Raw genomic sequence first — 12,780 nt, 5'->3', positions numbered from 1 at the left:
CAGAATCATCAACTTTTGGGTTCCCACTTGGGGGTGGCTGGGCCCGAGGAATGGAAATAAAACAAGGACAAGGACAAAAGTCGTCATATCCTCCACACGGGACGTAATGTCGAGGATCAAATGGTCAAACAATAGCCAGGACCAAGGGAAAGCGTTAGGATGGATCATTCGGGTTCAGGCTTTCATCGCCAGCGCGAATCGCCCGACGACGATCCCCATGTTGGGGGCTTCCAGTAGCCGCCTGTGGATTGCTTCGAGACAGTGCCCGTGGAGGAGTTGGATCCGCTGGAGTAGACGTATTCGCCGTCGACATATTGAACACCCGAGAAGGTGCTGCGATGCTTGCGACGAGCATAACGCTGCTCTAGTCGGTAAAGCTCCAGCTCTGCGTGCAAGTCATCGTGTTAGTATATGTGGATTTGTTTGTGCGGGGGTGGGCAGCGCTCATGTCCGAGTGATCAGGGGCTTTTTCCCACGGCTGCGCTACCAGAGCGGAACGTACTTGCTTGCAACTTCTCAATGAAGCCCATTTTGTTGGTTGTGTTTAGGAGTGGGTTGGCTCGGCAGGTTCCGGATCAGGCCGTTAACGTTTGGGGGCCTTGGGGGCGGAAGCAGGATGACAGTGTAAAATCAGGCCTTCAATGGATGTATGAAGGTTGCGATTGAGCGATATATCTCTGTACTCAATTGCGCAGAAGAGGGAGGGAAGGCTGGTGGTTTATGCAATGGTGCGATAGAGAAGGCGGGAAGGGGGGTGGGAAGAGAGACTAGATGCCAGTCGAAGCAAAGTAGCCGAGTGCCAGTGCGATTGGAGGGTTAATAGCTAACTAGTGGCTTCAATCGGTTGGTTGCAGGGGATAGAGGAGGGGGAAAACGCGGTGGCTCGGAAGGGTTGCACCCAAGGAGAGACGGTGCTCCGACACTAGAGCTGACAAAAAGACGTATCAGGATTGTGGAGTACTGCCTCGTGGTGTGGCACGATGGGAGTAACTTTAACGGGGCAGAGGGGACGGGAAAGGAAATCAACAAAAGAACGAGTGTGGGGTGGAGAAAGGATGCAGAAAGAGGGTAAAGAAGATTAGGACGAGACCACGAGGGAATATAAGCAGAAGAAGGATAAGGAGAGACAGAGAAGGGAAAGAGGAGAAAGAGGAGGAGGAGGAAGAAGAAGAAGAAGTGGGAGGAAACCGGATCATTGACAACGTGGGTTGGGGGTGGAGAAATCCCGAGTTTGGTCTAGCCAGGGGTGGAGCTGGTGGTTTAGTGATGGTTAGTGAACAGTAGTCGTTGCGGTTGCAGAGTCAATTATCCAAAAGGTCCGTGTTCCGTCTTATTTCTGCTACCCCTGACTAAATGACTACTAGTTCAAGACACTAACTAATACATCACAACACAAGATGAGAACAGAGACACCAAGGTTTGACTCTATTCCCATAGTTCATCGTCTTTAACAACAATTGATCAGCTCGATCTTCGAGAAAACCCCTCTTCTCCTGTCCATGCTTGTTTGCGGAGCATTAGCCTGACACCTGCAGTTCCATGGACGCAAACGGTCAGATCTGCAGAACATATGTCGACACTCTGTTAGTGTCACTAGTCAGTAACTAATGAGAGTTCACACGGAATTGTTCCAAAGTATGGGTTTCCATGGTCGACACTCAATAGTAGCCGTGCTTGACCGAGTTCCCCCCAGATAAGAAGACTAGTTGCAGTAGCTGCAGCTCTAGCTGATCATGAACTCATTCATATTTCTATCGACCGTCTTAGGAAGACCTTAACTAGTTAACTTAAGTTAGTTGACTAGCTGACGTAAAAGTTTGATTTCCGTTGCTCAGTCGACCGCCTCCAACGTCGAGTCTGAGACCCAAGACCAAGCGTAGGGTTTAAATCATAGACTAAGTAAGTCTAGTTCTGTCGCTGGTGGGAGGACGGGCCAGCGTCTTGCTCCACTTCCTCCGCCTCTTCTGCGCTCTCCGACCCCTGCCCGTGCGTGAGCGACATTTCCTGCGCTGTGGTGGATGTTAGCGTAAAAATATACACTTATCTATGGCTTCTATGGTTGACAAAAAAAATAAATAAAAACAAATCAAAATCCCACTTACTGTTCCATAATTCAGAATAGATGCCATTGAGTTCCAGAAGTTCGCGATGCGAACCCGTCTCCGCCACACGGCCCTCCTTCAGAACCAGGATCTGGTCGCAGTCGTAGATCGTCCGCAATCGGTGGGCCACGAAAACGCTCGTGCGTCGCTTCTCCTTTAAGATGCTGTTGATGTTCTGTAACAGTGCCTTCTCCGTGTAGGTGTCCAAGGCAGAGGTCTGGCCGGGTCGTTCGTTAGTCTTCAGGCCACCCCCACCGTTCAAGCGATGTTTTGAGCCAACGGGAGAAGTAATACGTACCGCCTCGTCGAAGAAGAGCAGCTCCGGATCCTTCAAGATTAACCGGGAAACAGCCAGTCGCTGCTTCTCACCACCTGAAATCATCATGCCTCTTTCTCCTACCGCCGTCTTGTATCCATCAGGTAGCTTCTCAATCAGTTCGTGGATGTGGGCGCGTCGAGCAGCCTTGCGGACTTCTTCGTCGGTCGCTTCGATCCGCCCATACCGGATGTTGTGTTCGATCGTGTCGTTGAACAAGGGAGTATCCTGAGGCACCACTCCAATAGCTTTGCGCAGACTCTCGAGCGTCACATCACGGATGTCTTGGCCGTCAATGAGGATCCGGCCTTCCTGAACGTCGTAGAAGCGGAATAGTAGGCGCAAGATAGTCGATTTACCGCAACCACTAGGCCCGACGATGGCGAATTTGTGACCGGCAGGGATCGTGAAACTAGCGTTCTTGAGAATAGGTCGTTCAGGATGGTAGCCGAAGGTGACATTCTCAAACCGAATCTCACCCCCTTGATTTAGCACCAATGGCTTCGCATGGGGCCGCTCGACGATATTCACGTTGACTTTCTGCAGGTTGAACAGCGTTTCCATGTCCAACAGAGACTGCCGAAGCTCGCGATAAACGGATCCAAGGAAATTGAGAGGAACGGAGAGCTGGAAGACGAGCTGATTGACCATGACCAAGTCACCAACGGTGAGAGTGCCAGTGGCCACTCCGTCGGCTGCGAGGTACATCATTGCCGCCAATGCGCTCGAGAAAATCATGTTTTGACCGGAGTTTAGGAACGCGAGGGAGGTGGTCACTTTGATGGAGGCGTCCTCATAGTTTTTGAGCGCTCTGTCGTAGCGAGCAACCTCAAATTTCTCGTTGTTGAAGTACTTGACGGCCTCGTAGTTGATCAGAGAATCCACAGCGACAGTGGCACCACGGTTGTCGGCCGCGTTGGCCTGCTTACGAAACTTGGTTCTCCAGGCGGTGGTGGTAATGGTGAAGGCCGAGTATGCGAGCATGGTCGTAGCCGTGATCGCCGCAAACTTGAAGCCATATTGATAGGTCTGCCATCATGGTCAATAAGGACACCAATGCATTCCCTGCTTAAGACAGGGACAGGCCGAACAATGCCATACCAAGATGCCGCACACAAGGGAGATCTCCAGAGCGGTAGGAACGACGTGAAACACCATGGAAGTCAGCAAGAAGCTGATACCCTTAGTACCACGGTCGATTGCCCGCGTCAATCCTCCGGTTTGGCGCGTAAGGTGAAAGTTGAGATCTAGTCGTAGTAGATGTTTGAAGACATTTCGCGCAACCTTGCGGATTGCTTTCTGAGCCACACTGGCGAAGACTGCGTTTCTGAGTTCTTGAAAAACAGTAGCCCCGATCCTGGTGACACCATCTGGGAGGATAAGGTTAGGCTTGCGCAACTGAATGGCTGGATCCGGACCTACAGGCTATGATCATGGAGCCCGCAACTGTATAAGCCGTGCCACCCACAGTTGCAAAGTCCACATTCATCGAGTCAACAATGCTCTTGAAATAGAAGGGCACCTCAACATTGAGGATCTAAGTGCGCGCCGGTCAGCACATCAGCCTAGATGACCAACATCCTCGATGATACTGACCTTGGCCCCAATGAGGAGAGATAGGGCACTTCCAACGCGAAGCTTTGTCCCCCAGTCGTCCTGCACCGCATCACATTAGCACCATTCAAGATAGCTTCGCCGCACTGTCATTCGAGCCTCCTACCTTTGGCCAAAGGTACTTTGCCATTTCCTTCATGATCGCCCAGTCCGCCTTTCTTTGTTCCTTGCTGGCTACCGTGGCCTCACTAAGCAAGTCCTTCTTCTTCGTCGTTGTGGTAGCATTCTTGTTGGCGGGGGCTGCGGCGGAAGCCTGGGTCGCATTGGCAGCTCCCGGTTGCGCCGCGGTTGGACTGGTGGAATTTGGAGGTTTCGAGGAGGTTGAAGCATTCGCAGGCACTTGTTCCTTTCGAGCACTGGGGGTTGAGAAGGCTCTGAATTGCACTCTGCAAGACGCAGACGTCCATGAGGTTGGGCGCGTGACGGCTTGGTTCGGGTATACGAAGCGTCCCGGGACACGCCAGCACGGCGATCGGGCGGCCCTGGGCAGCATAGTGGCCGGTCAAAAGTTTTCGCAGTGACCAGTAGGTGGAAGAGGTTATCCTCAATGATCAATGGCGCATTGTAGGCGCGGATAGAGAGACAGACGCAAAGGTATCTCGCGTGCGAATGCCGGCTTGTGAATGGGGACCCGCCGGGTTCGGAGGAAATCGTCGGCGGGGATGCGCGGGGGGATCGGACTGTCTTATCCTTGCGGCCGGATCAACAAGCCTTTGCCAGCATGCAACTTATGAATTGTGCTGTAAAAGACGCAAACTGACAGTGTGCGTTTGTGACGACGGATAACTGTCGATCACAAGGGAGGTTATATGCAGACCGGCAGGCTGAATGACACGAATGAAGGCCGATCTGTCGCAATCGCCGATTTTGCGTTGTTGGACAATCTCCGGTCCTGGAAATCATCCCCCTTTCGTCCCGCGGTTCGAGCCAACGCAGACATTCCTATGCGGGTCAGGAGGCGTTGATGCTCTCTATCCTGACTCTGTCTATCATTGAATCATTTGAGTCTTAGTTCATGATGAAATTCTAGACAGGTAAACTCGAGGCGGATGGTGCGCATATTGTGCAAGGACGAGCTTCGGTGCATGACGACTTGTTTGATTAAATGACAGCCATTGATCAGTTACATTGTTCGTTGATTATCTTGATTGAGGAATAGGCTTCCTATCTAGATATCAAGACTTGCAACGATACTACCATGTTCTTAATATATACATATATGCACATGCATTAATGACAGGGGAAGGAATAACTGCACTGGAGGAGTTATATTATATAGTGTGAGCTCGGTATGACATCAGCGGAAAGTTGTATGGCGCATAAGTAAAAACCACCACACCACAGCACAACGACCCCTCTGGGTCGTTCAACTATGATACGGTGTGATAGCTCCTTCGTTCCTCTGAGACCTGCATTGGTCTCCAACTTTCTGTAGCTGAGACGCAACCAAGAAAGCAAACCGGATACAGCTTGTTATAAGTCGGACATTGCGTGCCAAGCCGTAGAGCAACGCTTTTCCCGATCAGGAACTGCGCAGAATTACTGGGATTACCGCGGAGGTGCAACCGAAGCATCCTCGTCCAGCTATCGATTATCTGCTTTTCTCGCCGCAGTTTCTCATCCCTTAAACGCTAATCATGGCAGCAGGCCAACCTCTGAGGGGAGCTGTCAGGGCTTTGTCCTGGACCCGTGTTCTCCCCTCTCGTGCGCGACAAGGAGCTCTCTTGCATCGCGCATATCAGATGAGAAGCGTCCAAATCCGCGCTGCGCCTGCGGAACAGCCTACACCGGTCAATGGAGACAATCTTCCTGTGTCTAGCACCCCTACAACAGCCCAGTCAGCCGGTGAGTTCTCGTCCAAAACATATTCAGACTCGGTGCAGGCAACACGGTGCTTCCCCGGGTCATCTCTTGAAACTCCTTGCTAATGTACTCGCCCAAATAGATGCTCGGTTCGATGTCATCGGCGCACCTTACTCGCTGCTGTCGGTCTCACTTTCCGCTTCGCAGAATTTGTACACCCGTCGAGGGACTCTAGTGGGGTTGAGTGGAAAGGCAGACAACGTATGTGGCCTTCGGGCCCGCCGTGATCTGGACATGTTCACCTTAGTTCTAACGCCCGTTATAACCAGGTCATTTCTACCCTCAGTGTTCTCGAGCCCTTCCGAAGAGCTGTTGTTGGCGTGCCGTTCCTCTATCAGAAGGTCTGATTGGTCTCTAAGAGTTCGAGCTATACTGGAATGCTGAATCCCGCGCAGATATCCTCGGCCAGCCCAGTCACGGCTTTAGTCTCTGTCCGTTCCCCTAATACTTCTTTTGCCGTCGTACATCTCGATGGCTCGGTCGACTGGATGGTGGCTCAAAGGCGGGCGTTACTTGCCTGGACGGGTCGTTCGCTCTCGATCCGACCCACCATCAATACGAACCTGGTTCGTCTCCCCGAACATGCGGATAATTCCGGGGTCTAGCTAACTCGCGAAGAGCCTGGCCCACTGGGGTAGCTCTGAGGTCACCGGTAGGGGATTGATGGCACTAGTCGGCAACGGCCAGCTGTATTCGGTCGAGCTCAAGGCTGGCGAGCAATACGTAGTGCACCCCAGGTATGCTCGTCAATCGGCACTTTACAGACTGTGAGAGGACTGACGTCAAAAAGCAATGTCGTTGCCTACACCATTTCATCCAACCCCCCTCGTCCGTACCGCTTCAAGTCTACAACCTTGAAGTTTCAGGTTCCAGGCCTCAAGAGCCTGCCCGCCTTCATTCAGAGTTCCAAGTTCCTCCAGGCCATGTCTGAGGCGGATACTTGGAAGGCTACCATGAAGCTGGTCCACAAGCTTCGTACCTGGTCTCGAATGACCATTTGGGGAGATAGGGTACGTCCAAGCCGTTGGATCCTTGCGATCGTTCTGTCCAATGCTGATACAGTCTAGCTATTCCTTCAATTCGATGGCCCCACAACTATTCTTCTCCAGACCCGCGGTCCTCGCATCAATGAGGTCCTGACGACGCACGAGGTGAACGAGCTTGCCAGTGCTCCGCGCGGATTGACCATTGGTCCGGCAAAGCCTCAGACACCGGCGGAAGACCCAGTTCGAAAAGCAGCGGAAGAGGCGGTCAATGCTGCCCCTGCCCCTACCCGGACGGTAGATGAATTGTTCCAGGAAGCCAAAGGCTCGGCGCAAAGCATCGCCAGGCTCACCGAGGATGGCAAGGTCATCTTTGAGAAGTTGAAGTAAGCCGGTCGAGTCGGAGAAAGTGGTCTTTTTATCCTTTCCTTCTGCATAAATCCCGAGAGCCAATTGTTGGAGGATTCATATTCATTGCAGGCTCAATGTATCATAGACAGCATGCGTCAGATCGTACGCCAAATCACTTCCTGGATTTCTTATTCTATTGGATTTCGATTAGATTGTCTGCTACTTGCCGGACTAAACCATGCCCATCAACAATCCAGTAAAGCGATGCTGCAATTGGGCGAAGAATGGCAAAAATGAAAGAGGTGAACACCATTCCAGACCGAAGGGGTCCTGCAAGGGACTTCGCTAGCCCGGGCATAACAAGTTTGTTCATCATATCTGACTTCTCTGTTGTGCCAAGGCTCCCCCCTTGAGACCGATTGTTTTGCACGACTCGTTCGTTAGCTAACCTGTCCGTAAGGGATAGCACAATCACACGATGGGCAAAGAAAATCCCCCCTCACCCCCCGATTGACTCCGTCCAGAATTGAAAATCTTCCACGGCCCGTGCCGGCGCCTCGTTCTCATCGAGGCTCACTGTCTGTCGTCGCTTGGTGAAGAGGCAGTCTTCAACTAGAATAGGGCCAGGGCTCCATTTGCCCTCCTGGAAGTGACCTGTCGAACAACCTACATGATTAACAAGCCCACGGAGTCTACAGGCCTCTGGAAGGATGGCGAACAGCATGCATCGTCAGGAGTTCGATCTTCCGAGTGAGCTTCCCGCAGAAGACATCAATGAACTATATCACAGCCATGACTCGACCTCGACCACGCAATTCGATGCCGAACCGGGTAAGGAGGAGCCTGTCGGCGGGCGACAACCCACTGGGATGAAGCCAGAAGGGGGCCGTGACACGAACGATGCGGTGGAGAAGATAGGAGCTGCCGCGGTTACGACGCAGCTGGCTCGAGGGCCTGAGGGAGCTCCGGATGGTGGCATGAAAGCGTGGCTGACTGTGCTCGGTGGCTTCTGCGGCATGTTCGTCAGCTTCGGCTGGGTCAATTGTGAGTTACCGGCTTGGAAGACATAAGATGGACTTGCCTCATATATGACGGCGTTGCTGATCTGCGGACTCAGGCATGGGCATTTTCATCGATTATTACAAAACGCATCAACTGAAGGACGAGTCCACGAGTACTGTGACATGGGTCACTTCGCTGATGACGTTCATGATGTTCTTTGGGGTGCGTGTGATGCCCATATAACTGCCCTTGGACCTGTCCTTGACGCTGATCCGACATACGATCTCTCCAGGGTCCGTTTGTAGGAATCCTCTTCGACAACTTCGGCCCCCGATACATCATGCTGGCAGGCACATTCTTCCACGTCTTCGGACTGATGATGATCTCCATCTCATCGGAGTACTATCAATTCCTCCTCGCACAAGGTATCTGCAGTCCGATCGGAACCAGCGCTCTATTCCACTGCAGCATCAACTCCATCAGCACCTGGTTCGGCCGGCGCCGCGCCCTCGCCCTTGGTATTGCAACCAGCGGAGCCAGCCTGGGGGGCGTCGTCCTTCCGATTATGCTGACCCGACTGTTTGAGCTGCTCGACTTCGGCTGGGCGGTGCGCATCTGCGCTTTTCTGATCCTCTTCTGCCTGATCCTCGCCAACTGCACCCTGCGCTCCCGCCTCCACCACCGCAGGAAACCCTTCCACCTCATCGCCTTCATCCGTCCCCTCCGCGAGATCCCCTTCCTCCTGACCACTGCCGGAACTTTTTGTTTCTTCTGGGGCATGTTCCTGCCCTTCTCCTTCATCCCCAGTCAAGCGCAAAAGAACGGCATGTCCGCCTCTCTAGCCTCGTACCTCATCCCGATCATGAATGCCGCCAGGTTCGTTGCACAGAACCCACCTCCCTTACATACACCTCTCAAAACCTACTACCTACCCAGCCCTCTAAATCGATTCCCCAAGCCCTCTTAAAACTAACCAGACCACAAACCCCAACAGCACACCCGGCCGCATCATCCCTCCCTACCTCGCCGACCTCTTCGGCCGCTTCAACCTCATGATCCTCATGACGTTATTGTCGGTCATTCTCGTCCTCGCCCTCTGGCTCCCCACGCACGGCAACGTCCCCTCCATCCTCTTCAGCGCCTTCTACGGGTTCGGTTCCGGCACCGCCGTCTCGCTGGCCCCCGCGCTCGTCGCCCAGATCTCCGAGATCCAGGAGATTGGCGTCCGCAGCGGCACGTATTTCTTTATTGTGAGCTTCGCCGCGCTGACGGGGACGCCCATCGCGGGCGCCCTCCTGCCGGATCCCCTGCACGGCTCGTATCTGAAGCTGAATGTCTTCTGCGCGGTGGTGATGTTTTCGGGGGTGGGGTTTTATTGTGCGGCGAAGTTGTGGATTAGTGGGGGGAGGGTGTGGAACAAGGTTTGATGTCTTCTCTTTCGCAAGTTGGGGGGAAGGGAAGATTGAGTCGAGGGTGGTGGTGGGGAGGTGGTGGTGAAGAGAGGTTTGGGTCAGGATGATTTGAAAGGGAGGAGAGGGAAGAGTTGAAATTATAGACGGACGGAGGAAAAATTGTTTCGGGAACAAGTATATCATAGTATAGATAATATTGGTTATGTGTGCATCTGCCATGAGTGTGAGTCTCGTCCTCATAGATCAAGAATGGGCCTTCAAGAAGGTTCAACAATCATCTTCACTTCAAATCTTCCCGTATCGCATTTGCAAACACTAATAATTCCAACCCCAACTCCAGAAAACTCCCTCGCTCAATGGTTCCAGGTATGGTTTCACAGCAACAATGCATATAAATGCACATGCAGAAGAAAGAGCACGCAAATGCAAGAAAGCACGGCACGCCCGAAGCAGAGATCCAAAAAGCCGTTCCAGGCAAACCAAAAAACAAAAAAAAAAAACAAATGATGTGTACAAGCCAACGGAAAGCAAACAAAGCTCGCTATTTTGCACATTGATTGAAGGTAGATAAGTCAAAAACTCGAGGAGAGAAAGTCTTCTACACCAGAACGCCATTGCGCATGCTCTGAACGCTCTTCATCCCCACTCCTTTCAACTTGCTCAGCTCTGCGAGACTGTGGATGTGAACTTGAGCTGCGGCAGCTGCGGCGCTTTGTTCTTGATCCACCTCGTGACTCTCCAGGTGCTGGTCCATCTCGCAGAGACAGTCGACGATAGCCTCGGCCTTCTTGACGCCCACGCCCTTCAGGAGCTTGATCTGGCTCACGTCCCGCGAGTTGATTATGGAGAGGAGGTGGATAGTCCTTGGAGAAGGCGGTTCGAAATCCTCGACGGCATCAACGGGGGTTTTGGTGCGAGTGCGCTTCCGGCGGCGGGAGTGGGCGATTTCTTCCAGGTCAAGCTCGATTTCCTCGATCTCCTCGTCCTGGTTGTGTCCTTGGTTGGTGGTGGTGTCGTCTCCGGGCTCGTAGTCTGCGTCGGAGTCGTCTGCGTGATTGCGTTTCGAATTCGTCTTGGCTGTGCATTGCTTCTCCAGGGACAGCATGCTTCCGAAATCGCGCTTTCCTGTTCCGCCGGCAGAGTTCGCAATGGTGGTGCTGGTTGTATCACCAGCGAGGGTGTCTGAGTGGGATTTGCCGTGGAGGCGCTCCTTCAAGGTTGCGATCTTGCGGGCGAGCTTCTCGTTGTTGGGGAAGAATGGAAGGGCGAGTTGGTACATCTTCAGAGCGAAGTTGTCTTCGCCACGGCCTTGGTGCTGTTTAGCCATGAGGAGGTATGACAGGCCTTCTGCTCTTGCGTCTTCCGACCCCTCTATGCGTTGTTCGAGAAGCTCCAGCCGGCGTTGCACCTGCTCGTTGAGCTCGCGTACTTGTGTTTGTCTCGACTGTTCGCTGACTGCTCGCACAGCGAGGATTTCCTCGACTTTCCTCTCGACCATCTCCTCAATTCTGGCAGCAGAAATGTCCTCAAACTGCTTAGGGGGCTGCTGTTGAAGGGGCTGGGTGAGACGCATGGGCTGTTTCGCGACTCGCATGGTGGTATCAGCGCTAAGTGACGCCCGCTTGGGTAATTCAGGTTTCTTGAACTGGGTGGAGTAACGGGGCTGTGACTTGTCGGAGTAGACGTGGAATGCTTTCAGGGGTTTCTCGGGGTTGGCTGCGTCTTTGGCTGCCGTCGTGGTCAGATTGACATTGACCGAGGCAGTCAAAGGCCGCAACGGTTGGCGCAACGTGCCTATGACCGACGGCCGTGCCACCGGCCGGGGAGGGCCCTTGAAAATGGGTTCATTCTCCACTTCGCGCACTTCGATCTTCTTTGTACGGTTGGCGAAGTTAAGGGAGCTGATTGTGTCCAGGTGGTAAGATTTGACGGGGGCAAGGTTCAAGATCATCACGGTCAGCCCATTATTCTGGCCGAGCGAGAGAATCCGGGTCATCTTCGATTCACGGTATGGGATCCTGGAATGCTTCTTGCTGATCGCTTCCACGCACTGAGCGAGGACGAACAAGCTTTTGTTGATGCTGGCGGATTCGACCATGCGCTCCTTGTCATTGTCTGTCCGACGATTGTCCTCTGAGCCGGCAAGATCAATGGCCGACGCGGTGCTAATACATGTTTTGTCACCAGTGCTGACCGCCACGCGCACGCAGAGGATGGCATGAGACCGTGATGAGTGGGCATTCAGCTGTCTTGAAGTTAGCGATTCAACTTCTAGACGAAGAGCAAAGATACACACCTTGGTGGCAGACGTCGACCTGTTAATGTTCGCCTGGTCATACAGGCTTTCAAACTCCTTCAGATTATGACATGGCCTCTCCGTCAAACCGACAACAACTGTCTTGCCTCCATTGTCACGGAGAGGCAGGCCTGCCAACGTCCTCTTCTCGGGGGGCTCGAACAAGTCGAACACCTTGTCGTTGTAGATCTCGTAGTAACTCAGAGAAACCTTGACGCTGGTTTCGCCGTTGCTGTCCTTCTCCATCTTCCGGCTGCGTCTGTATATGCTACTCAGAAGACGAGGAATGACGCCTCTGTCGACCAAGCTCTTACCGCCTCTCATGGTGTGCGTCTTACCCGTACCCGTAACTCCATATGCGAATAGTGTAACATCGAAGCCGTTGAAGAGGTGTTTCACGGTGGGGGCAACTACGCATTGGGTCAGCTATGTATTTCTCACGTTTTGGAATCGTCACACTCACCCTCTGCCTCATATAGTTCCTGCTGTGTGGCTTCTGCCTCGTAGACAGCATTGAATTGGAAGGAGTACTCTTCACTCTCATTCTTTGGATTCGGGATGCGTACTACTGTATCCCTATCCCTCAGTGTTGCCAATCGACCCTTTTCTAGTTCGGTAGCCTTCCTGTCGACACTGTTGGCAGACGGACCGGTGCGAAGAATGACGTCCAAATCGCGTTCTGACTTCAGAAGCGGTCGAATACGTGCAACGACCCGAACATTCATTATGAATTATCGAGGATGATGTGCCAGCACAGTCAAGTACAACTGATTGTCCAAATTCAAAAAAGCTGGCTCGTACTCTCAACTTGACCGTGGCGACCAATTATGCTCCGAAGCTT

General features: G+C 52.9%; 5 protein-coding genes across 5 annotated transcripts; 2 read left to right on the top strand and 3 right to left on the bottom strand.

Annotated features, from left to right (window-relative positions):
- Window positions 1-182: 182 nt before the first annotated feature.
- BP01DRAFT_381300 (uncharacterized protein) lies at window positions 183-530 on the bottom strand (the record flags this gene model as incomplete). Its single annotated transcript, XM_025577296.1, has 2 exons — window positions 183-385; window positions 503-530. 2 exons carry the CDS (start codon window positions 528-530, stop codon window positions 183-185), a joined length of 231 nt encoding a protein of 76 aa, XP_025432853.1.
- A 1,375-nt stretch (window positions 531-1,905) lies between these two features.
- On the bottom strand, window positions 1,906-4,525 carry atm1 (ATP-binding cassette Fe/S cluster precursor transporter ATM1; the record flags this gene model as incomplete). The annotated part of the gene is made up of 7 exons (XM_025576751.1): window positions 1,906-2,009; window positions 2,103-2,319; window positions 2,401-3,447; window positions 3,520-3,788; window positions 3,841-3,955; window positions 4,015-4,074; window positions 4,139-4,525. The coding sequence occupies 7 exons, from the start codon at window positions 4,523-4,525 to the stop codon at window positions 1,906-1,908; spliced, it is 2,199 nt and encodes a 732-aa protein (XP_025432852.1).
- Window positions 4,526-5,424: 899 nt separating this feature from the next.
- BP01DRAFT_414799 (AIM24 family protein) lies at window positions 5,425-7,411 on the top strand. The gene is made up of 7 exons (XM_025579079.1): window positions 5,425-5,877; window positions 5,978-6,096; window positions 6,165-6,236; window positions 6,291-6,461; window positions 6,514-6,632; window positions 6,686-6,905; window positions 6,963-7,411. The coding sequence occupies exons 1-7, from the start codon at window positions 5,670-5,672 to the stop codon at window positions 7,266-7,268; spliced, it is 1,215 nt and encodes a 404-aa protein (XP_025432851.1). The 5' UTR covers window positions 5,425-5,669; the 3' UTR covers window positions 7,269-7,411.
- A 494-nt stretch (window positions 7,412-7,905) lies between these two features.
- BP01DRAFT_337356 (putative MFS monocarboxylate transporter (Mct)) lies at window positions 7,906-9,658 on the top strand (the record flags this gene model as incomplete). The annotated part of the gene is made up of 4 exons (XM_025573282.1): window positions 7,906-8,273; window positions 8,347-8,453; window positions 8,524-9,107; window positions 9,226-9,658. Exons 1-4 carry the CDS (start codon window positions 7,940-7,942, stop codon window positions 9,656-9,658), a joined length of 1,458 nt encoding a protein of 485 aa, XP_025432850.1. The 5' UTR covers window positions 7,906-7,939.
- Window positions 9,659-10,191: 533 nt separating this feature from the next.
- Window positions 10,192-12,664, bottom strand: BP01DRAFT_337354 (kinesin family protein; the record flags this gene model as incomplete). The annotated part of the gene is made up of 3 exons (XM_025573281.1): window positions 10,192-11,888; window positions 11,940-12,349; window positions 12,403-12,664. The coding sequence occupies 3 exons, from the start codon at window positions 12,662-12,664 to the stop codon at window positions 10,242-10,244; spliced, it is 2,319 nt and encodes a 772-aa protein (XP_025432849.1). The 3' UTR covers window positions 10,192-10,241.
- Between the last annotated feature and the right edge of the window lie 116 nt (window positions 12,665-12,780).

The sequence above is a fragment of the Aspergillus saccharolyticus genome, assembly GCF_003184585.1.
Source record: "Aspergillus saccharolyticus JOP 1030-1 unplaced genomic scaffold BP01scaffold_9, whole genome shotgun sequence".
NCBI classification, from domain to species: Eukaryota; Fungi; Ascomycota; class Eurotiomycetes; order Eurotiales; family Aspergillaceae; genus Aspergillus; species Aspergillus saccharolyticus.
Note: the sequence above shows the minus strand (reverse complement) of the source record. Positions and strands in the feature narration are given on the sequence as shown.